A 26907-nucleotide genomic window follows, 5' to 3' on the forward strand; every position below is an offset into this window, starting at 1 on the left:
TTCTCTTGTAGAGCATTTGAAGAGCCAACAACAGGTCAGAGTGGTGGAAGCACAGAGAACAGAGAGGAAAGTGGCCCTAGATATGAGGTAAAGCACCATCCACTTGTTGGGAACAGAGCAGTGGGGTGGGGAGCACGGTTAGATGTGACTAGACTAACCGTCAAGAGATAATCACATCAGGAGGTGAGAAATGCTATGAAGAAAAATAAAAGTAGGTTTGATGGAGAGAGTTGTGGGTAGGTAGAGTTGTGGGTAGGTAGCTACTATTTTCGGAGAAGGCGATGGCACCCCACTCCAGTACTCTTGCCTGGAAAATCCCATGGACGGAGGAGCCTGGTAGGCTGCAGTCCATGGGGTCGCTAAGAGTTGGACACGACTGAGCGACTTCACTTTCCCTTTTCACTTTCATGCATTGGAGAAGGAAATGGCAACCCACTCCAGTGTTCTTGCCTGGAGAATCCCAGGGACGGGGGAGCCTGGTGGGTGGCCGTCTATGGGGTCGCACAGAGTCGGACACGACTGAAGCGACTTAGCAGCAGCAGCAGCAGCAGCTACTATTTTAGATAGGCTGGCAGGGAAGGCGTCTCTGGTGAGGTGATAATTGAGCAGAAACCTGAGTGTTTTACAGGTGAAACAGCTCAGAGAAGTACAACAGCTTTCCTAAGATTGGCTTACCAGGCAGATTTAGTATTAAAGTCCTTTCTTTGATTCAGAAGCCCACTATAAATAGTACTATCCTCTGTATGGAGTGTACCTCAAAGTTTTCAGAAACTTTTTGAGTGGAATTCCTCACTATTAGCTTGGCTGTTTGTCTTTATCCCTTGCACTGAAACGTTTCTAAGAAGTAAAACTTACGTGAAAGATTCTTTTGTGCTTTGAATTTCAGTGGTGGAAGAGACAGAAATGGGTCTTCCCAGTGGTGCTAGTGGTAAATAACCCACCTACCAATGCAGGAGACATAAGAGATGCGGGTTTGATCCCTGAGTTGGGAAGATCCCCTGGAGGAGGGCATGGCAACCCACTCCAGTATTCTTGCCTGGAGAATCCCATGGACAGAGGAGCCTGGCAGGCTACAGTCCATAGGCTTGCACAGAATCGGATATGACTGAAGCCACTTAGCACGCACACATGCATGGTAAAATCTGGGATTTCCCAGGTGGCTCAGTGGCAGAGAATCCATCTGCCAATGCAGGAGATGTGGGTTTGATCTCTGGGTCGGGAAGGTCCCCTGGAGGAGGGCATGGCAACCCACTCCAGTATCCTTGCCTGGAGAATCCCATGGACAGAGGAGCCTGGCGGGCTGCAGTCTATGGGGTCTCAAAGAGTCGGACACGACTGAAGTGACTTAGCATATACACACAGGGACAGAAATGGAAGGTTTCCTTAGGAGGTGTTGAGGATTGTTGTGTAACTCAGTCATCTTTTTACTTTAAAACCTAAAATCTAGTTTTTGGTGTCCTTCAGGTCTACTCACAAAATCAAATCCTCCCTTGCGAAAGTTGGAGCTGCTCCTGAAAGTCTGCCTGAAATTACAACAGACGCCCAGGCTTCAGGAACATCATTGGCCAAAGTCTCATCTGCTGAAAGCTCCCCCGGAAGTCACGCTTTGGAAGACAAGGGCACGGCCACCTGGTCTCTGACAGCCTGGGTCTCCGAGGTCCAGGCTTTTGAGGCCCGGGCTGTGAGGGCTCAGGCCTGGGAGACGCAAGCTTTTGAGGCTCAGAGCAGGGCCAGCCATCCCAAGGCAACCCCTGTCACGGAGGCAGAGGCTGCCCCAGTCCTAAAACAGAGACTCTTAGCTGAGAAAGTTCAGGTGCCAGAGAAGGAGAAGAGTGAAGTCCTCATTACTCGTCCATTCTGGTCCAACAAGGCTGAGTACCTCCTGGCCCAGATGGGCTATACCATGAGGCCGGCCAGTCTCTGGAGTTTTTGCTACCTGTGGCTTCACAGCGGAGGTGGTAAGTCTGGGTACCAGGAACCACGGATCCACAAGGGGCTAACAAGATGGAGGCCTGTCTAGACTTCAAACTCCCAAGGTCTCTGGGACCTGTAGAGGATAAAGACTTGGTATTCTGAGCAGGATAGGAGTCAGATGCCTGAACGTGAAGGATCATGAGAGGGGTTAGAGGTACAGAATATCTGAACAGGAGGATGGTGGGGCTAGAAGCCTGGGTCAAGGGTGGAGGTGAAGACTAGATGTTTGGGTCTTCCAGGAATTAGAGACCAAAGAACTGGGCGCCTGGAACTGTAAGGGATGTGGAAACAGTTGACCCCTGATACCTATGCCCCTGAGGGAGGTCACTGGTGGGGAACGAGTTTTTCTGTACCCATGAAGAAGTCCAGGTACCAAAAAGCCAGCTGGTTCTGAGAGCTCCTCCTTGAATCCCCTGTACAGGCATTTTTCTCATCATCTACATCTTCTTGCTGTTCTTGATCGGGATTCCTCTCCTCTTCCTGGAGATGGCAGCTGGCCAGAGGATGCGTCAGGGCAATATTGGTGTGTGGAAGGTCATCAGCCCCTGGATTGGTGGTGTAGGGTATACAAGCTTCATGGTGAGGAGTTCTGGGCTTCCCAGGCCTACCCTTTACACCCCATCCCCATCCTAACCCTCATCCTGGAATGGGTCCCAAGACTGCACTTCCATGGGTCAGATCCCTTCAGTCCCCCAATCCTCTGTCAAATCCCCTCCTTTTTCCTGATCCCTCCCTTCCTCCCCAGCCACCTCCTCCCTGGCCCCTAGGTGTGCTTCATCAACGGCTTGTTCTTGAATGTGGTCACTGCCTGGATCCTCTTCTACTTGAGTCAGTCCTTCCAGTATCCTGTCCCATGGGAGAAATGTCCCTTACTGGAGAACGCCAGTGGCTTTGGTGAGGAGGAAGTGAAAGATGAGAAGGGGGAAACAGAGAGGTAGGAGGAAATTTGGAAGAGGAGAAAGGAGCAAGGAGTGATAAAGAAGAGGAAGATTGTGGAAGGAAGAAGAAATGGGGGGAGGGGAAAGGAAGAGGGGGAAGGGGGGGGATAAAGAAGAGGGGAGGGGTCATCCTGTCTAGCAGGCATGTCCAGAGCCAGGTCCCCTCAGATCCTGAATGTGCACGGACGACACCCACCCTGTACTTCTGGTACCGGATGACTCTGAAGGCCTCAGACAGTATTGAGGATGATGGGCCACCAGTGTTCAGTCTGTGCCTGCCTTTATTCCTGTCCGTGTGTCTTCTTGGTGTTTTCATGCTTAATGGGCTCAAGTGGACTGGGAAGGTGAGCCACCATTTTTTTTATATCTTGACATTCTCAGATGCTTTGGTCCTCACCTAACTTTGTTACTCCTTGGTTTCCTAATTTTTCACTCCCTCTGACTTTTTACTCCCAGTAGCCCCTGACCCCTGCTAGAAGCTGTCTTCTAACTCCTCCTTATTTCTGATTCAGAACTTTTGATTTTGCTGATTATTTGTTGACTCCCACTGGTACATGCTTTGTCCCACTCTCAATTCAGGTAATGTGCGTCTTGGTATCAAGCAGCGGTCTCATAATGCTCTGTTTTGTCGTGCGGAGTATAATGCTAGAAGGGGCAGTATTTGGCCTTCACTATATGACAATTGTCAAGGTAAGGTGTATCTTCCTCATTCCCCTCTCAGGCTTTGGAGGACATTTCCTGCTTATTCTTAGGGCATCCTTTCCCCATTATCTCTCTCTGTGTCCCCTCTCCCCCATTTTAACCCTTTTAAGATTCTCCTCTCCTTCTTTGACATCTTCCCTTAACACTTGTCTTCTCCCTTTTAGATATCAGCTATATACAATGTGAACGTATGGCGCGGAGCAGGGAACCAAGTCTTGTGTTCCTTGGGCCTCGGCTTTGGCTCCATTATCTCCATAGCCTCGCACATTCAATCATCCAGCAGCTGTCTCAATGATGCCGTTATTGTGGCTCTGGCTAACCTGATCTCCATGATGCTTGTCACACCTTTTATCTTCTCTGTCTTGGGCTTCTGGGCCACACAGCTCACGCACCGCTGCAATGAGAAGTAAGGCCAACCTCTTAGTTGAGGATCCCAACCTCAGGGAACTACAAAACACAGGGAGCCTAACTTAAAGTTTCTACAAAGACCTACATTCACACATCTCAATCTCAGGTGTACTTGCAAGCCTCTACTTTTCCCTAGAGTGAAAAACAGACAGTAGAATCCCTGTCATATAGTATCCTTCTTAGAGCCCTTTTTTAGTCCTAGAAATCTTCAAACTCTGAGAATGCCAACTGTTTACCTCAGAGTACCACCACAGAGATATGAAAGCATTCAAGGTTACTCCAGTCCCAGATCGCATCCAGAACCACAGTCATCTGTAGAACTCTCCACTTCTTGAATGCCTTCATTCTTTACCATCAGCTCCTAAATTTAGGGATTTCTGTTGGTCTGTCATCAGTTCAGTTCATTTCAGTTGCTCAGTTGTGTCCGACTATCTGCCACCCCATGAACCGCAGCACGCCAGGCCTCCCTGTCCATCACCAACTCCCGGAGTTTACCCAAACTCATGTCTATCGAGTCGATGATGCCATCCAGCCATCTCATCCTCTGTCGTCCCCTTCTTTTCCTGCCCCAAATCTTTCCCAGCATCAGGGTCTTTTCCAATGAGTCAACTCTTCGCATGAGGTGGCCAAAGTATTGGAGTTTCAGCTTCAACATCAGTCCTTCCAATGAACACCCAGTCTATCATACTTAACCCTAAAAGGACTCTCAGAACTAAAGCCTTTATTTTTAAATTATTTTTATTCTTTAATTCATCCCCATTTTTAATACTTTAGGCATTAATTTCAAAAACACTCATCAAACATTTAGAAAGTACTCCTTGTATAACATGAAGATTGGACAGGTGAATCAGACCATAGACCTTGCCTTCACAGAGTTTTAAGATTTGGAAGGAGAAGGGGAGGGGAATTAGATACTTGATTATATGGTCTTAAACTCATGATAACGAGGAGCAGAAGTCATGGGGAGGACAAAATACAGAGCTATTCATTCCTCCTAAGCTACTCAGAGAAGAACTCCCAGAGGAGGCAAACCTAAGCTGAATTTATCGCTGGTAATCCTAATCCATGCAAATGGCCACTGTTTTCCTTCTAGAAGGCTGGGCATATTCAGACGCACACCTGCAAGAGTTCTCTAATATATATGTTTAAGAATGGAATTGCTGGGTAGGGTTGGCACACCTATAGACTTAACATACGTTGTCTGATTTTCAACATGGTTTATGATAGTGAGAATTCCGTGTATTTCACTTTCTGCACAACACTCGATTAAGCTTGGTCAAACTTTAAAATTTTGCCAGTCTGGTAGGAGTGTAATGGTATTTTTAATATTTTAAAAAACATTTATTGTATATTGCATACATATAGAGGGACTTCTAATTATTACTTCTTTCCTCCTTCCTAGAGGTACCCATTATCATGACTTTTATGATAATTAGTTCTTTATTTTCTTTCCATTTTCTTATATGTATGCTTATCTAAGCAATATAGTTTAATTTGAACATTTATACAAAGCAGTAGTTTAATGTATCCATTTATGTAGTCTAATTTGTTCATTTACATACACATATTCTTTGTATTCTTTTGTGTTTTACTTTTTTAATTCAACCTGTCCTTGAAAGATTCATCCGTATTGTTGTATCTTCCTCTGCTGCTGCTGCTAAGTCACTTCAGTCATGTCCGATTCTGTGTGACCCCATAGACGGCGGCCCACCAGGCTCCCCCGTCCCTGGGATTCTCCAGGCAAGAACACTGGAGTGGGTTGCCATTTCCTTCTCCAATGCATGAAAGTGAAAAGTGAAAGTGAAGTCACTCAGTCGTGTCCGACCCTCAGCGACCCCATGGACTGCAGCCTACCAGGCTCCTCCATCCATGGGATTTTCCAGGCAGGAGTACTGGAGTGGGGTGCCATGTATCTTCCTCTAGTCTGTGCTTTTTTTAGTGCTGTATAATATTCCAGTAAATGGACATACCACAGTTTATTTACCCATTCTACTACTAGTGAATGTTTGTACAATCTTTCTAGTTTTTGGCTATTGAAACAATGTTTCTCTAAACATTATACATTTTCCTCAGTGCACTACCTCTGTGTACATTTTTCAAGGGTATATAAGTATAAGTGAAATTGTTGGAGTGTAGTTATCTATTACTGTGAGACATGTCACTCCAAAAGTAAGTGGCTAAAAACAGCAGTGGTTTATTATTTCCTTCTGATTCTGTGGGTTTACTGGAAAATTCTTCTTCTGGGTGTGGGTGGGTTAACTCACATGTCTGCATTCAGCTGGGCCCAGCTGGAGCAGCACTGCTCTGCTGTGTATGGTGGTAGCTGGGCTCACTCTGCTTGCACAGTTGGCGGGTCAGCAAAGGCTGTTCTCTCCAGGAGGCCTCACCTTGTGGCTAGCCTAGGCTTCCTCATATGGCAGCTCACAGAGAATAAAGGTGGAATCAGAAAAATGTCTTGAAGCCTAAGCATGAGATTGCTCCAGTTGTCACTGCTGTTACTTTTTTTTGGTCAAAGGAATTCACAAAGACATCCCAGATTCAAGGAGTGGAAAAGTAGACTTTGTCTCTTGATGGGAAGAGCTGTTAAATATCGTGACCATGTTTCTTCAATCTACTGCATCTATCTTCTGCTTCACTAGATAATGCAAATTGCTTTCCACAGTGTTTCTCTGTGTCTGTCTGTCTCTCACACACACCCATTGCTTAATTCTGATACTAGAATATGGCTTCCCTGATGGCTCAGTGGTAAAGAATCTGCCTGCAGTGCAGGAGACACAGGAGTCGTGGGTTTGATCCCTGGGTCAGGAAGATCCTCTGGAGGAGGAAATAGCAACCGACTCCAGTGTTCTTGCCTGGGAAATCCCATGGACAGAGGAGCCTGGTGGGCTATAGTCCATGGGGTAGCAAAGAGTAGGACACGACTGAGCGTGCATGCACACACACACTACACTGATCCTATGTTCCAGTGTTCACTGACAACTTGTCTTTATCCTGAATTTTATGGCCAGAATGCTGTGTTCAAAACTAACTTGGGCTAGTTCTTTCTCCTCAGTTCAGTGTAGTTACGTTATTCACTTGAAATACAGTTATGTTCATTTGTTTCTGTTTGTATGACATTTTAGGGCCCCTAATTTTATTTTATTAAACATTAATATGGATTCCAAAGACAAAATTATACAAGAAGATACAGAGAAATGTCACTGTCCCAGATAATCACGGTGGTGTGATCACTCACCTAGAGCCAGACATCCTGGAATGTGAAGTCAAGTGGGCCTTAGAAAGCATCACTACGAACAAAGCTAGTGGAGGTGATGGAATTCCAGTTGAGCTATTTCAAGTCCTGAAAGATGATGCTGTGAAAGTGCTGCACTCAATATGCCAGCAAATTTGGAAAACTCAGCAGTGGCCATAGGACTGGAAAACGTCAGTTTTCATTCCAATCCCAAAGGCAATGCCAAAGATGCTCAAACTACCACACAATTGCACTCATCTCACACGCTAGTAAAGTAATGCTCAAAATTCTCCAAGCCAGGCTTCAACACTTTGTGAATCTTGAACTTGCAGATGTTCAAGCTGGTTTTAGAAGAGGCAGAGGAACCAGAGATCAAATTGCCAACATCCACTGGCTCATGGAAAAAGCAAGAGGGTTCCAGAAAAACATCTGCTTTATTGACTATGCCAAAGCCTTTGACTGTGTGGATCACAATAAACTGTGTAAAATTCTGAAAGAGGTGGGAATACCAGACCACCTGACCTGCCTCTTGAGAAACCTGTATGCAGGTCAGGAAGCAACAGTTAGAACTGGACATGGAACAACAGACTGGTTCTAAATAGGAAAAGGAGTACGTCAAGGCTGTATATTGTCACCCTGCTTATTTAACTTATGTGCAGAGTACATCATGAGAAACGCTGGGCTGGAAGAAGCACGGGCTGGAAGAAGCACAATCTGGAATCAAGATTGCTGGGAGAAATATCAATAACCTCAGATATGCAGATGACACCACCCTTATGGCAGAAAATGAACCAAAGAGCCTCTTGATGAAAGTGAAAGAGGAGAAAAAAAAAAAAAGTGAAAGAGGAGAGTGAAAAAATTGGTTTGAAGCTCAACATTCAGAAAACGAAGATCATGGCATCCTGTCCCATCACTTCACAGCAAATAGATGTGGAAACAGTGAGAGATTTTATTTTTGGGGGCTTCAGAATCACTGCAGATGGTGACTGCAGGCATGAAATTAAAAGACGCTTGCTCCTTGGAAGAAAAGCTATGACCAACCTAGATAGCATGTTCAAAAGCAGAGACATTACTTTGTCAACTAAGGTCCATCTAGTCAACCCTATGGTTTTTCCAGTAGTCATGTATGGATATGAGAGTTGGACTATAAAGAAAGCTGAGCACCGAAGAATTGATGCTTTTGAACTGTGGTGTTGGAGAAGACTCTTGAGAGCCCCTTGGACTGCAAGGAGATCCAACCAGTCCATCCTAAAGGAGATCAGTCCTACGTGTTCATTGGAGGGACTGATGTTGAAGCTGAAACTCCAATACTTTGGCTACCTGATGCAAAGAGCTGACTCATTTGAAAAGACCCTGATGCTGGGAAAGATTGAGGGCAGGAGGAGAAGGGGATGACAGAGAATGAGATGGTTGGATGGCATCACCGACTTGATGGACATGGGTTTGGGTGGACTCTGGGAGTTGGTGATGGACAGGGAGGCCTGGCATGCTGCAATTCACGGGGTTGCAAAGAGTTGGACACAACTGAGTGACTGAACTGAACTGAACTGACCTTCACCCAATTCTCAACCAATTCTTCAACCCTATTCTCACCTGTCCTCTGAAGAAAACTCATTATTTTTTACTTTATCCTTCTTGTATTTGTAAAAATAAGTAGAAAAATGTGTATCTTCTTATTTACTTTCTTTCTTACACAGAAGATGGGATACTATATATACTCTTGTTTTCCAGTTTTAAAGAATTTAAAAAGATATCCTAGAAATCACTCTTTCACATTTGTTCCTTTCTTATTAATTTGCCTTAGGCCTAGTGGTATTGCCTGCCATTCTGTATATCTGCTATTTTTCTATACTTCATAGAGTTCTCATTGCTGCTATTAGGAGAGCCCTTATTATGGTTAATAATTGGACACCATTGGGATTAAAATCATTTTCTCTTTGAAAGATTCCATTAAGATAATGAAAGTACATGTTACAAAATTGGAGGAATTTATATATTCTGTACACAGTTGATTTTTGCACAGTGCAAGTTTGAATTGCACAGGCCCACTTATACATGGATTTTTTTCAATAGTACTACACTACTACATGATCTGCGATTGGCTGAATCCATGGATACAGAACTGGATACTGAGGAGCTGCAGATGTGGAGGTCTGACTATAAGTTAAAAGTGGACTTTCAACCGTGCAGAGGGATGGCTCTCCCAACATCCCATTTTTAAAAAATAGATAACTTTCAATGAGCTTTTTTGAAAAAAATTTATTTTATTTTTGGCTGTGATAGATCTTTCTCTAGTTGTGCCACAGGGGCTTAGATGCCCTGCAGCATGTGGAATCTTCCCAGATCGGAGACTGAACCTGTGTCCCCTACATTGGCAGATGGATTCTTAATCACTGGACCACCAGGGAAATCTCTAACCCCCATTTCGTTGAAGGATCAACTACATGTTATTTGGAATATGTAAAGAAATCTTTCAACTCAATGAGAAGGCAAACAACCCAATAAAAATGTGCACTTTTTACAGTCTAATTAGAATTAATATTTTAACACTTTAAGTGACATGTAAAACTGTATAATCATAATAAGACCCTTTGTCTTCCCCACTTTGTTTTATGGTTGTCATATGTACCACATACACTGAAAATTCTATCAAACAATGTTATACATTTTACCTTCAACTGACATACGTATTCTCCAACTTAAGAGGAGAAAAATACCCTGCTATATTTACCTGGATATCATTTTTGTTGCTCTTCCTTAGTTTCTGAAGTTTGAATTTTCCCTCCAGTATTATTTCCATTCCATCTGAAAAACTTTTAGCATTTCTTTAATATTAAAGATATGTTGGCAATGAATTTTTTGAGATTCTTTCATCTAATAATGCCTTTTCAGTTCAATTCAGTCGCTCAGTCGTGTCCGACTCTGCAACCTCATGAATCGCAGCACTCCAGGCCTCCCTGTCCATCACCAACTCCCAGAGTTCACTCAAACTCATGTCCATCGAGTCGGTGATGCCATCCAACCATCTCATCCTCTGTCGTCCCCTTCTCCTCCTGCCCCCAATCCCTCCCAGCATCAGAGTCTTTTCCAATGAGTTGACTCTTCACATGAGGTGGCCAAAGTATTGGAGTTTCAGCTTCAGCATCAGTCCTTGCAATGAACATCCAGGACTGATCTCCTTTAGAATGGACTGGTTGGATCTCCTTGCAGTCCAAGGGGCTCTCAAGAGTCTTCTCCAACACCACAGTTCAAAAGCATCAATTCTTCGGCACTCAGCTTTCTTCACAGTCCAACTCTCATATCCATACATGACCACTGGAAAAACCATAGCCTTGACTAGATGGACCTTTGTTGGCAAAGTAATATCTCTGCTTTTCAATATACTATCTAGGTTGGTCATAACTTTCCTTCCAAGGAGTAAGCATCTTTTAATTTCATGGCTGCAGTCACCATCTGCAGTGATTTTGTAGCCCCTCAAAATAAACTCTGACACTGTTCCCACTGTTTCTCCATCTATTTCCCATGAAGTGATGGGACCAGATGCCATGATCTTGGTTTTCTGAATGTTGAGCTTTAAGCCAACTTTTTAACTCTTCTCTTTCACTTTCATCAAGAGGCTTTTCAGTTTCTCTTCACTTTCTGCCATAAGGGTGGTGTCATCTGCATATCTGAGGTTATTGATATTTCTCCCAGCAATCTGGATTCCAGCTTGTGCTTCCAGCCCAGCGTTTCTCATGATGTACTCTGCATATAAGTTAAATAAGCAGGGTGACAATATACAGCCTTGACGTACTCCTTTTCCTATTTAGAACCAGTCTGTTGTTCCATGTCCAGTTCTAACTGTTGCTTCCTGACCTGCATACAGGTTTCTCAAGAGGCAGGTCAGGTGGTCTGGTATTCCCACCTCTTTCAGAATTTTACACAGTTTATTGTGATCCACACAGTCAAAGGCTTTGGCATAGTCAATAAAGCAGATGTTTTTCTGGAACCCTCTTGCTTTTTCCATGAGCCAGTGGATGTTGGCAATTTGATCTCTGGTTCCTCTGCCTCTTCTAAAACCAGCTTGAACATCTGCAAGTTCAAGATTCACAAAGTGTTGAAGCCTGGCTTGGAGAATTTTGAGAATTACTTTATTAGCATGTGAGATGAGTGCAATTGTGTGGTAGTTTGAGCATCTTTGGCATTGCCTTTCTTTGGGATTGGAATGAAAACTGACATTTTCCAGTCCTGTGGCCACTGCTGAGTTTTCCAAATTTGCTGGCATATTGAGTGCAGCACTTTCACAGCATCATCTTTCAGGATTTGAAATAGCTCAACTGGAATTCCATCACCTCCACTAGCTTTGTTCATAGTGATGCTTTCTAAGGCCCACTTGACTTCACATTCCAGGATGTCTGGCTCTAGGTGAGTGAGGATTTTACACTTGTTTCTTGGAGGAATTGTGTGTTGACAATCCTTCTCTTTCAGTACTTAAAAAATGTACTGTTTCTTTCTGGTCTCCATTTCTGATGAGAAACACAGTCACTCAAATTGTTGTTCCCCTGTATATAATGTGTTGTTTTTCTTTGGCAGCTTTCAGATTAAAAACAATTGTAAAAAACTGAAGTGTAGTTGATATACAGTGTTGCTAGTTTCAGGTATACAGCAAACTGCATACACAAATCCATATAATCCAGATTTTTTCATGTTTAGTTTTCATTTGTTTGATTTTGATGTGTCTAGGCATAGGTTTTTCAGGTTTATCAACTCCTGTTTAAGTTTCATTGAGATTCTTGAATCTAAAGTTTTATGACTTTGACCAAATTCCAAAGTTTCAGGGAACTTTTTCAGCCAGGCCACTGACTATTTCTTCTGTCATCTTCATTCTGTTATTTAGCCAGTCAAGTGAATTTTCTGTTATTGTATTTTTCAGTTATACAATTTTCCACTTAGTATTTTTCTTGTATCTTTTGTCTGCTGATAGTCTGTCTTTCTACTTGTTTCAAGAGTGTTCACTCTGACTTCTCAGAGTATGATTATAATAATTGCTTTAAAGTCTGATAGTAAAAACTTCTATGTCATTTTGGGGTTGTTATGTATTGATTATGTTTTTCCTTGTGGCATATTGAGATTTTCCTGATTCTTTATACATCAAGTAATTTTGTGTTGTATATAGTTATTTTAAACATATATGAGACTGTATCAATTTTCTTTGGAGAATTTTTTTTTTTTTTTTACAGTTTTATGAGAGAACTGCCCTGGCTAGATTTATGTTGTAAGTTTCTTCCCATCTTCTGTGGGCTGTGGTTCCAATGTCAGTTCAGTTTTTAATTTCAGTGCTGTTTGGATCCATTTAGTTGTGTGCCACTAATAGTTTGGAAGCTGGGCAGTGATATACCTTATTTTCTAGTTGTCCCAGTCTTTGGAATGCTGTTCAGGGTCAGATATAACCCTGTGCTACCAAGAATTTCATATAACATTTTATGGGGTCGCCTTCTTCAGCTCCTTCTTATCTGAAGTCTCCCCAACACTTTCCAGTTCTTAAGAAGCCCTGCTACTTGGCTTTCTGCCTAGAAAACTAGAGCTTTAGTTTCCCTGCTCTGCTACTCATTTCATCAACTCCATCTGCCTCCAGGGCTACATATTGAGACAATAGAAAAAATATTTAAAGTAACATGGATTTTCCTCCCTTATGCGTGTACTTGGAACCACAGTTTATTTGGTCAGAGGAGGATTTCCATCTCAGATGTATAGGTGCTCGTCCAGCCACCTCTGTCGCTGCAGGATTGTCTGACATGTTTGATAAAACAGAAAAGAACAAGAAAAATTAGGGGATTTCTCTTGTTCTCTCTGAAATTTGAGGCCTCTATTCCTTGGGCCAGAAATATCAGACTTTTCTCTTGGAATTATGTCCATACTCGATAGATAGTTCTTGGTTTCAGGCTACTTTTGAGTCCAGGTCAGGAGATGTTATTGGGAAAAATCATTGTAAATTCACTGCTAATACAGTGGTACTTTGAATTTGGCTTTCCTTCTCTGAGCTACCTGTCGCTACCACTTACTTTTCAGAGTCCTTTCGTGTACAGGACTTTCAGTTGCATCAGATAAAAGTAGGGTAGAATGTACATCTGAACTCTGTCATTTCTGATGAGAAGACATTCAAAAAATGTTCATCCTACTTGGAATTGGCTAAGCTTTGTAACTTTGTAAATGTGTATTTTTCACCAACTTTGAGAACTTAACCATCATTCTCTCTTTAAATATTTTTTCTGCCTCATTCTCTCCTCCTTTTTGAACTCTAAACTACGTGTATGTATGTTAAACTCTGTTACATCCTGTAAGCCCCTGAGGCTCTGTTCACTATGTTCTAAAATATGGTTTCCTGCTCCTCAGATTGTATAACACTATTGATCTATATTTAAGTTCACCAACTTACCTCCGATTCAGTCCATCCTAGTACTTACTTATCTTATAACTGGAAGTTTGTACCTTTTGACTGTCTTCATCCAGTTGCTCCTGCCCCCTGCCCCGATGCATCTGGTAACCACACATCTCATCTCTTTTTCTATGAGTTTCTTTCTTTTTGATGTATAATTGACCTACAACACTGTGTTCATTCTTGGCACATAACACAGTAATTCACTATTTCTCTACATTTCAAAATGTAAGTCTAGATATCATCTTGTCACCATACAAAGATATTACATAAATATTGGCAGTATTCTCCACATGGTACAGTTTATACCTATGACTCATTTATTTTGTAACTTAATCTCCCTCACCAATTTCTCTCCTGCCTTAACACCTCCCTTCTAGCAACCATCTGTTTGTTCTCTATAACTATGATTGTATCTATGACTCTGTTTCTGTTAGTTATGTGCAGTCATTTGTTTTTTAAATTCCGTGTATGAGTGATTTCATACATTTGTCTTTCTCTGTATGATTTATTTCACTTAGCATAATATCCTCTAGATCCATTTGTATTGTTGCAAATGGCAAGATTTCCTTATTTTTTGTGACTGAGTAAATATTTCATTTTACATATATATATATATATATAGTTGTTGTTCAGTCACTCAGTCGTGTCCAACTCTTTGCGACCCTGTGGACTATAGACCGCCAGGCTGTCCATGGAACTATCCCTGCTAGAATACTGGAGTAGATTGCCATTTCCTTCTGCAGGGGATCTTCCAGACCCAGGGATTGAACCTGAGTCTCTTACATCTGCGTTGTCAGGCAGGTGTGTGTTGTTTTTTTTTTTAACCACTAGCGCCCCCTGGCGGAGAAGGCAATGGCACCCCACTCCAGCACTCTTGCCTGGAAAATCCCATGGACGGATGAGCCTGGTGGGCTGCAGTCCATGGGGTCGCGAAGAGTCGGACACGACTGAGCGACTTCCCTTTCACTTTTCACTTTCCTGCGTTGGAGAAGGAAATGGCAACCCACTCCAGTGTTCTTGCCTGGAAAATCCCGGGGACGGGGCAGCCTGGTGGGCTGCCGTCTATGGGGTCGCACAGAGTCGGACACGACTAAAGTGACTTAGCAGCAGCAGCAGCAGGGCCACCTGGGAAGCTTGGTTTGTGTATGTGTGTGTGTGTATGTATATATATATATATATATATATATATATATATATATCTTCTTTATCCATTCATCAATTAAAATTTTTTTTTATTTTATATTGGAGCATACTTGATTAACAATGTTGTGTTAGTTTCAAGTGTACAGCAAAGAGATTCAGTTTTACCTATTATCCATTCATCTATTAGGACATTTAGGTTGAGTTCATATCTTGGCTATTGTAAGTAATAATGAACATGGGGTGCATATATCTTTTCAAATTAGTGTTTTAATTTTCTTGGGTAAATACCCAGGAGTAGAATTGCTGGATCATATGGTAGTTCTATTTTAATTTATTGAGGAATTTCAATACTGTTTTCCAGAGTGGCTGTAGCAGTTTACATTGCACCAATAATGTATAAGGGTTCCCTTTTCTCCACTTCCTCAGCACACTTTTTATTGTTGTTTTTTGATAATAGCTGTTCCGACAGGTGTTGGGTGATATCTTGCTGTAGTCTTGATTTGCATTTCTCTAATAATTAGTGATCTTGAGCATCTTTTCATGAGCCTGTTGTCCATCTGTTTGTCTTCTCTGGAAAAATGTCTACTCAGTCCTCTGCCCATTTTCTAATTGGGTTGTTTTTACGTTGAGTTGTATGTGTTCTCTGTATATTTTGGATTTTAGCCCCCTGCTAGTATATCATTTGCAAATATCTTTTCCCATACAATAGGTGGCCTTTTTTGTTTTATTAATAGTTTCCTTCACTGTGCATAAGCTTTTAAGTTTAATTTGGTCCCATTTGTTTATTTTTGCTTTTGTTCTGTTGCCTGAGAAAATACATTCTTAAGACTGATATAAAAAAGTATACTAAATTTTCTTCTAGCTGTTTTATGATTTCAGGTCTTTATGTTTAAGTCTTTAATCCATTTTTAGTTTATTTTTGTATGTGGTGTGAAAAAGTCATTCGGTTTGATTCTTTTGCTTGTAACTATCCAGTTCTCCCAACACCGTTTATTGAAGAGGTGGTCTTTTCCCCATTGTGTACTCTCGCCTCTTTTGTCACTGGTTTTGGATTGTGGTGTCTTAATTTTCATTTATCTCCTGGTATTTTAAAATTTCCTCTTTGATTTCTTCCGTGTTTAGTAGCATATTGTGTAGCCTTCGTGTGTTTGTGGGTTTTTTTTTTTTTTTTAATTTTTGCAGTTTTTTCCTTGTAGTTGATTTTTAGTTGCATAGTGTTTGGTCATAAAAGATTCCAGTATGTTGTCTGTCCTCTGGTGGGTGGGGTTGAATCCTGGGCCCTCTAGTGGTTCGGACTGGGTCTCCATCAAGCTACATGGTTGGCCTGAGGCATCCCAGGACTGGTGCCAACTGACTGGTGGGTAGATCTGGGTCCTGGGACTAATAAGCTAGAGGTACATTTCCAAAATGGCACTTGCCAGCTCCACTGTCCTCGTGGTAGAATGAGTTCCCCAAAATGGCTACTACCAGTGTCTTTGTCCCCAGGATGAGTCCCATTTGTCTTCCTCCTCTCTGGGAGGCTCTCCAAGATCAGCAAGTGAGTCTAGTTGGGGCATTCAACCCATTTACGTTTAAGGTAATTACTGATAAGTATGATCCCGTTGCCATTTACTTTATTGTTTTGGGTTCGAACTTATACACCGTTTTTGTGTTTCCTGTCTAGAGAATATCCTTTAGTATTTGTTGGAGAGCTGGGTTGGTGGTGCAGAATTCTCTCAGCTTTTGCTTGTCTGAAAAGCTTTTGATTTCTCCTTCATACTTGAATGAAATCCTTGCTGGGTACAATAATCTGGGCTGTAGGTTATTTTCTTTCATCATTTTAAGTATGTCTTGCCATTCCCTCCTGGCTTGAAGAGTTTCTATTGAAAGATCAGCTGTTATCCTTATGGGAATTTCCTTGTGTGTTATTTGTTTTTCACTTGCTGCTTTTAATATTTGTTCTTTGTGTTTGATCTTTGTTAATTTGATTAATATGTGTCTTGAGGTGTTTCTCCTTGGGTTTATCCTGTTTGGGACTCTCTGGGTTTCTTGCACTTGGGTGATTATTTCCTTCCCCATTTTAGGGAAGTTTTCAACTATTATATCCTCAAGTATCTTCTCATGGTCTTTCTTTTTGTCTTCTTCTTCTGGAACCCCTATGATTCAAATGTTGTAGCATTTAATATTGTCCTGGAGGTCTCTGAGATTGTCCTCATTTCTTTTAATTCGTTTTTCTTTTATCCTCTCTGATTCATTTATTTCTACCATTCTATCTTCTAATTCACTAATCCTATCTTCTGCCTCTGTTATTCTATTTGTTGCCTCCAGAGTGTTTTTAATTTCATTTATTGCATTATTCATTATATATTGACTCTTTTTTATTTCTTCTAGGTCCTTGTTAAACCTTTCTTGCATCTTCTCAATCCTTGTCTCCAGGCTATTTATCTGTGATTCCATTTTAATTTCAAGATTTTGGATCAATTTCACTATCATTATTCGGAATTCTTTATCAGGTAGATTCCCTATCTCTTCCTCTTTTGTTTGGTTTGGTGGGCATTTATCCTGTTCCTTTATCTGCTGGGTATTCCTCTGTCTCTTCATCTTGTTTAAATTGCTGATTTTGGGGTGTCCTTTCTGTATTCTGGCAGTTTGTGGAGTTCTCTTTATTGTGGCTTTTCCTTGCTGTGTGTGGGTTTGTACAGGTGGCTTGTCAAGGTTTCCTGGTTAGGGAAGCTTGTGTCGGTGTTCTGGTGGGTGGAACTGTATTTCTTCTCTCTGGAGTGCAATGAAATGTCCAGTAATGAGTTATGAGATGTCTATGGTTTTGGGGTGACTTTGGGCAGCTTGTATCTTGAAGCTCAGGGCTGTGCTCCTTTGTTGCTGGAGAATTTGCTTGGTATGTCTTGCCCTGGAACTCGTTGGCCCTTGTGTGGTGCTTGGTTTCAGTGTCGGTATGGAGGCGTTTGATGAGGTCCTCCTTTCGAAGAGTTGGGTTGCTTTTCTGGGTGCCTGATGTCCTCTGTTGGCATTCAGAAGTTGTTTTGTGGAATTTACTCGATGTTTAAATGCTCTTTTGATGAATTTGTGGGGGAGAAAGTGTTCTCCCCATCCTACTCCTCCGCCATCTTGGTTCCTCCCTCAGCAAGTGAGTCTGACTCAAGCTTTTTTCAAATTACTGCTTCTTCCCTGAGTCCTGGAGTTTATGAGATTTTGTGTGCACCGTTTAACAGTAGAATCTCTATTTCCCATAGCCCTGACTCTCCTGAAATAAGCCCCACTGACCTTCAAAGCCAAAGATTCTGGGGTCTCATCTTCCCAGTACAGAACCTAGGGGATGGGGAGCCCCATGAGAGGCTTGTACCCCTTGCTCCCTGGGGAGAACCTCTACAATTGTAATTATCCTCACACTTGTGAGTCACCTGCCCTGGGGTCTTGCTTGTACCTTGTCTCCACTCCTCCTACCCATCTTATTGTATTTCCTTCTTTATATCTTTAGTTGTAGAAGATTTTTTTCTACTAATCTTCTTATTGTTCATATCAATAATTGCCTTGTAAATAATTTTAGTTTTGGTGTGCCTGTGGGAGGAGGTGAGCTCAGGGTCTTTGTACTCCACCCTCTTGGCCACGTCCCCCATGTAAGTTTTAGAAATAGGTTGTCAATTTTTTTTTTTTTTTTTTACAAAAAGAGTTATGCTCTGCTGTTGAGATTGCGTTGAATCTATGGATCATTTTGGGAAGAACGAATAATTAACAAAATTTTGTCTTCTTGTTTAAGAACATGGTATATACCTATATGTTCTTTAATTTCTTTCAGTAGTATTCTGTAAATTTCAATATATGGCATGTCTTATAATATTTTGTAAAGTTTTTCTATAATGATTTTGTGTTTTATGTTCTATTGTAAATAATATTCTGAAATTTTAATCATTTAATTGTTCACTCTTAGTATATTGGAATATAACTAATTTATGGGTATTGGCCTTGATAAATTCACTTATTTTTGTAGCTTTAGGTTTTTATATATACACAATCACATATCTGCATATGAAGACTTTTACTTCTTCCTTTCTAACCTCTAACAAAATTATTTTACTTGCTTTATTTCACTGACTAGAATCTCCAGTAGAGGATAGAAAGAGTGAGAATGGACATTCACGCATTTTGCCATTTTCAGGGGAAAGCAGTGAATCACTAGTATGTACCATATTATTTGCAGGATTTCCTCCCCAGATGTCTTTAATTAGGTTAAGCAAGTTCCCTTATATTCCTTGTTTTGTGCAATTTTTTACATAAATGAATGCTGGAATTTTGTTATACAGTTACTCTACAACTACTGAGTTGATTGTTTATTTCTTCTGTATTTTTAGTGTGATCCATGATATTGGTTGATTTTTGAATGTTTAAACATTCTTGCATTCCTGAAATAAACTCCACTTGATCATGGTGTATTATATTTTTATCTATAGCTGGATTAAGTCTGTTGACTTTTGTTAAGGATGTTGAATCTAGGTTGATGTGCGATATTCTTCTAGTGTCCTTGCATGGTTTTACTATCAAGGTAATACTGGCTTCATAAAACAACCTGGGAAATAGCTCCTCCTTTTCTGGTTTCCAAAAGAATCTCTGTAATATTATTATTTCTGACTCAAATTATTTGACAGAATATGCCAGTGAGCCATTTGGGCCTAGAATTTTCTTTGTGGGAAGATTCTTAATTATACTTCAATTTATCTAGTATATTGTGGGGCTCTTTTTATTTCATCAAGTGTTATTTTTTAAAAACTAATTTGAAGCATTTATTTATTTTTATTTTTGGCTCTGATAGGTCTTTGTTGCTGATGGGCTTTTCTCTAGTTGTGGCATGTGGGGGCTACTCTCTATCTGTGGTGTGTGGGCTTCTCATTTTGGTGGCTTCTCTTGTTGTGGAGCACAGGCTCTAGAGCACAAGCTCAGTGGTGGCGGCACACGGGCTTAGTTGTTCTATGGCATGTGGGATCGTCCCGGATCAGAGCTTGAAACTGTGTCCCCGGCATTGGCAGGTGGATTCTTATCCTCTGTACCACCAGGGAATCTCCCCTGGTTCTTTTTTCTGTCTTCCATTTCTCTACTTGTTAGGTTCATATTTTTAAAAAATACTTTAACATTGTTTTTTTTTTTTAATAGATATTTTAATATCCCTGACTGTTAAGTCCTTCATCTGTCATTTATCGCTCTATTTTGTGACTGTTTTATTTACTGGTTTTTATACTGATCAAGGTCACATTTTTCTCTTTCTTCATTTGTTTACTAATTTTTGACTGGAGATTGGACTTTGTGAATTCTGTATTTTTGAGTGTCTGACTTTTTGTTGCCTTCCTTGAATGAGTATTGATTGAGCTTTGTTCTAGCAAGTAATTACAGTTTGATACTTTTGAGTTTTGATTTTAAGCTTCAGTAGGGTGCGTCTAGAGCCCTCTTTCCTCCAGGAGTCTCTCAGTCCCATTTGGAAGGCATGGCCCTCCTGGACTCTCTGCTGAATACCCCATTCAGATTGGATGTTTTCCAGTTATTGTTTCTACAGGAGATCAGCCCTGGGTGTTCTTTGGAAGGAATGATGCTAAAGCTGAAACTCCAGTACTTTGGCCACCTCATGCGAAGAGTTGACTCATTGGAAAAGACTCTGATGCTGGGAGGGGTTGGGGGCAGGAGGAAAAGGGGACGACAGAGGATGAGATGGCTGGATGGCATCATCGACTCGATGCACGTGAGTTTGAGTGAACTCTGGGAGTTGGTGATGGACAGGGAGGCCTGGCGTGCTGCAATTCATGGGGTCGCAAAGAGTCAGAGCGACTGAACTGAACTGAGTTATTCTTTATATATAGCCTTGCAGATTTTCATCCTGTATGTGTGAATCTTAAAATTCAGCACACACTCAACAGACTGGATGCAAATTTCTAGAACTCTTTTTCTTCATAACTACATTTCCTCCAGAATTCTTCCTTGGAACTTCAACTTCTTTGGCCTCCCTGAACTCCTTCTTTGTCTCCCCAATTCAGTGAGACTGCCATGGTTTACTTGTGATCTTTTCTGCTCTGCAGATTAGAATGTGCTTTCAGGCAGAAAACCAGGATAATTACATGGTGCACCTCATTTGTTTTCCTTTTCTCAGGAATCATGGAGAAGGCAATGGCACCTCACTCCAGTACTCTTGCCTGGCAAACCCCATGGATGGCGGAGCCTGGTAGGCTGCAGTCCATGGCGTCGCTAAGAGTCTGACACGACTGAACAACTTCACTTTCGTTTTTCACTTTCATGCACTGGAGAAGGAAATGGCAACCCACTCCAATGTTATTGCCTGGAGAATCCCAGGGACGGGGGAGCCTGGTGGGCTGCCGTCTCTGGGGTCGCACAGAGTTGGACATGACTGAAGTGACTTAGCAGCAGCAGCAGCAGCAGCAGCAGCAGGGATCACAGTTCTGTATTGCCTGTTATCTAATGTCTAAAAACAGTTGTTTTATACATTTTGTCCAGCTGTATAGTTGTTTAAAGTGGGAGGATAAGTTGTGCCCCTGTGCCTAATTGTGAAATTAGAATTATCCATACTGACTTTTAAATCTCAGTTACTTTTTATTTCAAGAGGTTCTGTTTCATTTTTAAAAATCGTTATCGTTGACTTATAGTTTCTTGTCTCCTGCAAATATTTCCAAGCTTGTCTTTTATTATTTAAGCATAGTAAACTTAGTTGTATTATATTTTTTTGTAATTCTAATATTTGTAGTAACTTTAGGGATATTTTTATTGTGTTATTTCTCATGATGTCTTGTTTTTATGTGTGTGGTTCTCTCCATGTCCTATTTATTTGACTATTATTTGTAAGAATTCTTTAAGGCCTAAGAAGAGGGTATATTCATCCAGATAGGACTTTTGCTTTTACTTGATACATAGGGACATTAGAAAGACTCCAACTTGAGTTTTTGTGACAACCGGGCTCAAATATTTGGGCTCCAAGTTTAAGCTAGGGCTGGCTGTGGTTATGACATTCAGGATCCTTAAAAATTTGCCCTTGTTTTGCCCTTTTCTGAAGCAGCCCTCCTTGTGTTCCCTGTGGTGTGGAACAGTTGGGTGCAAGCTTCTGGTTCATTTTTTATTATTGAAGGTGCAACCCTTTGAAATGCCAGATTTAGGGGAAGACCTTCTGTTCTGATCCTTACTTTGGGCATGCTCTGGTGCTTTTACATCAAACTATGCCTGGACATTTCAGGTATAGTTTGATGTATTTGACATACCCTTCAAGGCAAAATTGCTTTGCAAGTCTTCTTTCCCCACTGCTTTTGTTTGTACTCTGATTTTTGTCCAATACTGTAATTCCTTATTATCTTGTCAGTATTTTTATTTTTCAAGATTTAAAAATATCTTTGAGTCTTTTAAATTATTTCCAGTGAGAAGTTTGGTTCAAATATTTAACTTGCCTATTACCAGAAGAGCACATAGTATTTTATTTTCTAAAATGTGATTAGAAATGCCGCTTTATTGTTGCTGTTCAGTCTCTAAGTCATGTCTGACTCTTTGCAACTCCATGGACTACAGCATGCCAGGCTTCCCTATCCAGCACCATCTTTCGGAGTTTGCTCAAACTCATGTCTACTGAGTCGGTGATGCCATCCAACCATCTCATCCTCTGTCCTACCCTTCTCCTCTTGCCTTCAATCTTTCCCAGTGTCAGGGTCTTTTCCAGTGAGTCAGCTCTTCATATCAGGTGGCCCAAGTATTGAAGCTTCAGCTTCAGCATCAGTCCTTCCAGTGAATATTCAGGGTTGATTTCCTTTAGGATTGACTGGTTTGATCTCTGCCACTTGCATTTTGCTATTATCAACAAACCTTCCATTGAAGTTATTATAGAGCAATGAGCTGAAGTTTTAAGGATTTATAGGAATTAGCCCAAGTGAAGAATGATGGTGGGAGTTGGGTTGGTCTTGAGCATGAGAGAGCATCGCATGCCCTGAAACTGTAAGAAGTTAAGTGTGAGCTGAGTAGATCTGCAGAAGGTCATGGGATAAAATAAAGAGCAGGACCCAGATCAAAAAGTGCAAGAAGTTTCTCACAGCATAGTACAACTTCATGGGACTGTTATGCATATGGTACACTTAAGTAAATGCTCCCTGATATTCAGTTATACAAAGCTTAGAAGGTTGACTTCCACCTGTTAGTCTAAGAAAGAGGTAGGGCGTGAATAAGAGGTAGGGAGTGAATAAGAGACCCCATCATTGGAGCAGAGACTCAGAGTTTCCAAGAACTCTATAAGACTCAAGAAGACTATAGGAAAGGCTTCTGCCCCATCCCCTTAGGGTCATAAATTATCCAGGCTCATAACAATTCATGACTTTGAAGGTGGATGGCTTCTAGATTTAATCTTATGCTCTACCTTACCCAGATCAGTAACATGATGTCCTTTCTTATCTGGAAGATAAGGGAAAAGCAGATCATTTTCTAAGAAGCAAAATGATTCTATGTGATTCAACTCCTTATCCTCAGGAATACTGAAACACTTTTGAATCTGGTAAACATGGGGATACTGCCTCCTGAGGCCCAGCCACCTCAAAATCTGATTGGCAACCCAACCTCCATCTTCACATCCTGGTTCAACAGCCTCTCCAACCCCATCAAGAAGGAGGTCCTCAGCCATGTGCCTGAGTGCAACTTAGAGGAGCAGTTTTTGAAGGTCAGTAAAAATAGGTGAATGAGTCCTAGAGTTCCTTCAAAACCTTTTGTAAAACAGAAATTTCAGCTTTTGTTGGCACCAGAAAAAAAAATCCCAGAAGCACCAGGATAAGCTGCAACCTTGGTAATGCAAAGAACTATAGTTTGCAGAATGCCCTTCTATGAGTAATACTAGGTGGGATTGGTTTTCCATGTCAGAGGGTCAGCTTGGAAATCTGGTTTTCTCAGTGACACAGGGGTTTTAAGAACATTTTCAGGAAAGATAGGATATCTCTCTGTACTTTTTGTTGTTTTTGTTAAATTCAAGGACACTTTAACTCCTGCCCTTTCTCCCCTTCACAGATTAAGGAGAGCACAAACTTTGCTTTCCTGGCCTTCGTTGAAGCCATGTCTTTCATTCCTGGGTCTGTCTTCTGGTCCTTCCTGTTCTTCCTAATGTTGCTGAATCTGGAGATGTCCACCATGATAGGGATCATGGACAGCATCATTACCTCTCTCCAAGACATCTTTATTTCTGTCCAGAAATATACAAAGCTGTTTACAGGTACTCTGACCTACATGTGTATACCCATCAATGACCCTGACTTCATTCAGATTCTTATCCAGCCCTAGTCTATCACCTCTGCCTAGCCCTTGTTACCCAGCCAGACCTCTGACCTTGATCTAAATCCAATGTTCCCTCCAGTGGTTGTCTTAATGATCATGTTCCTGTGTGGCCTCTTCTTCACTCGACCTTCAGGCAGCTACTACATCAGACTGCTGACTGACTACTGGACAATCCTCCCTATAATCATCGTCATCATATTTGAAAACTTGGCTGTGAAATGGGCCAGAGAGGCTAGCAGGTGATAGCTTGGGTCTATAGGGAAGGTTGACCCCTTTCTTATTGCCTGCCTCTATTTTCACTTGACAACAGTGACATAGGGACCCTTAACTTCAGGCAATTCCAGGGCCTTCTGAGAAACCTTTTTATTCATTCATTCATTTAACATATTTCTGGGGTGCTTAATATGTGCTGGGAACTGTTTCAGTAATCAAGGACAGAGCATTGAGTAAAACAAGCATTGAGTAAAACTCCCTGTCCCCAGGGAGTTTACATTCTAGTGGTAGAGATTCATAATAATAACCAAATGAACAAATACAAATGTCAAGAGGTGATAACTGACAGGAGAAAAATAAAAAAGTGAGATAAGATGATCAAGAGTGGGAGTATGTGCTATTAATAACTTTGATAGGATCACAGGGAAGGCCTCTCTGGTAAGGTGACATTTGAGCAGACTCTTGAATGAAATGAGAGGAGGAACCATGAAAAAATTTTGAGAGAGCATTCCAAGTAGAGAAAACAGTAAGTACCAAAGCAAGAGGAAGCATCATTCCTGAAGTTTTTGAGCAATGAGGAAATCAGAGATTAGAATAGAATGTTACGAGCTGACACCAGAGAGGTAATGGGAGATGATGTAGGACTTTTTAGCTATGGCAGGACTTAGTTTTTTATGTAGAATGAGAGAGGAGGTATGGAAGGGTTTTGAGAAGGGGATTGACATTATCAGGTTTGTTTTTTCAAAAAGATACCTATGATTGATTGTTGTATGGTAAATAGACTATGAGGAATCAAGAGTGAAGCAAAGAGAGCAGTTAGGAGCTATTGTAATATTCCAAATGGGAGCTATTGAATGGCTTGGGCTAAGGTGGGAGAGGTGTAGATTGAGAGATGTGGTCTAATTCTGCAAGGAAAAGCTACTAAGGAAGAGGGAACAGGATAATCAGGAACATCAAGCATAACTGTGGAAGGAAGAGTGGGAAAATCCAAATAAAATACAAGGAATACAAACAACTCCCAGGCCCAATTTTTAAACAGGCAGATGTGTAGTCATCTACGTGGTATAATTTAAGGGTAGAAGTTTCAGGTGGCAGGGTTTTCAGCTAACAGTGGTTCTTGGAGTCAGTTTACTCATTCATTAACTCACTCACATGTATCTTGAGTCTTTCTTTGTGTCAAGAAAGTCTTGTGGTACTGGGGTACAAATGAATGGAATAAACTCCTCCTCTCAAAGAGGGCAGAGTCCAAGGAGGAAGACATGTATGAGCAGACAATCCCAGTACAAGAAGGAAAGCCTATAGTAGAGGTAGCCTGGGACATTTAGAGGCATCTGGAGAGTCGGGGAAAGCATCCTAGGCGAGAGGATGGTTGAGCTTAGTCTGGACAGATGAATATGCAGACAAAGAGGGAGAGAGAAGGGCACTCTAGACCAAAGGACCCCATTTGTGTATTCATTGAGATTGAGAACATGCAGTAAAGGAGGCTGAATATATTGGCTGGAAGAAGCTAAGAAAAGCTTGCAACCCCATAGACTGCAGCCTACCAGGCTCCTTTGTCCATGGGATTTTCCAGGCAATAGTACTGGAGTGGATTGCCATTTCCTTCTCCAGGGAAGAAAAGCTGAAGGAGGGCCAAATGTTACTCTTTTAGAGTCTGTGTTGTTCACTATGGATACCCAGCAACTAGAAGAATCCCTGGTATGTCATAGACACTCTCATATTCACAGTGAATGAAAGGGACTTGGCCTTTATCCTGAGGGCACTGATATCCATGAAATGTTTTGGAGCAGTAGAGGAATGTTTGAAATTTTTTCTTGAGTAGGGATAGAAGACTGACTGAGAAGAAGATAGAGGATGAGGCTTGAGCTGAGGCGGGGGCTAAGGTCTGGCTGATCTTGTCCTCCAAGCCTGGGTAAGGCCCAACTGTAAGGCCCTTCTACAGTCCTGTGGCCCTTCCTCTCAGTTTCTTTGCAGACATGGCTAACCTGTGGGGCCATCCTATGTACTCCATCATTCGTTGGCTGTGGTCCTATCTAATTCCAGTTGTGCTGCTAGCCCTGTCTGTGACCACTGTATTTCAACTATCTCTGAAGAATATCACCTATTTGGCCTGGGACTCAAGCACTGTAAGTCACCCTCCTCAGACCCCCGACCTTCATAGGGAGTGGGGGGCTAGATTTTTCAATCCACTCTTGGTCTAAAGACTATCATCTCATTCTCCGACTCCCTGAAAACCCTTAGTCCTCTGTCCTGGTTCTCCTCTGACCTTCCCCTTCCCCAGTCTTTCCTGTTCCGGGAACTTCTACATTCTGAACCCCTTTCCCATCTCTCCACAGTCAAAAGAAATTGTTCGACAATACCCATCCTGGGGGCTGTTCACATTGTTCGCCCTTTTACTCATTGTCATCCTTCCCATCCCTATATACTTTGTATATTGCTTCACTCATGGGATTCCCTTCAACTCCACCAGCTGGGACAAGCCTGTGATATCCTCCAAGTCCTTACCCCTAAGTTTCCAACTGACACCCATTAAAGAGGTCGAAAACGAAGAAATCCTCCAAGGTGATATTGAAATTGCTGATCAACCTGTAGTGTGA

General features: G+C 41.6%; 1 protein-coding gene across 1 annotated transcript; it reads left to right on the forward strand.

Moving 5' to 3' along the window:
• Positions 1-17: 17 nt before the first annotated feature.
• SLC6A16 (solute carrier family 6 member 16) lies at positions 18-26907 on the forward strand. The gene is made up of 12 exons (XM_005905025.2): positions 18-87; positions 1465-1958; positions 2396-2553; positions 2742-2868; positions 3081-3256; positions 3492-3602; positions 3779-4020; positions 23306-23492; positions 23834-24035; positions 24177-24336; positions 26274-26436; positions 26647-26907. The coding sequence occupies exons 1-12, from the start codon at positions 83-85 to the stop codon at positions 26905-26907; spliced, it is 2286 nt and encodes a 761-aa protein (XP_005905087.1). The 5' UTR covers positions 18-82.

Source organism: Bos mutus, chromosome 18 (genome assembly GCF_027580195.1).
Source record: "Bos mutus isolate GX-2022 chromosome 18, NWIPB_WYAK_1.1, whole genome shotgun sequence".
NCBI classification, from domain to species: Eukaryota; Metazoa; Chordata; class Mammalia; order Artiodactyla; family Bovidae; genus Bos; species Bos mutus.

Excerpts from the sequence above, each read along its gene's own strand:
- SLC6A16 (XM_005905025.2), top strand. Across the intron at positions 1,959-2,395 it reads GTGGCTTCACAGCGGAGGTG|GCATTTTTCTCATCATCTAC; the intron begins GTAAGTCTGGGT and ends TCCCCTGTACAG. Across the intron at positions 3,257-3,491 it reads GGCTCAAGTGGACTGGGAAG|GTAATGTGCGTCTTGGTATC; the intron begins GTGAGCCACCAT and ends CTCTCAATTCAG.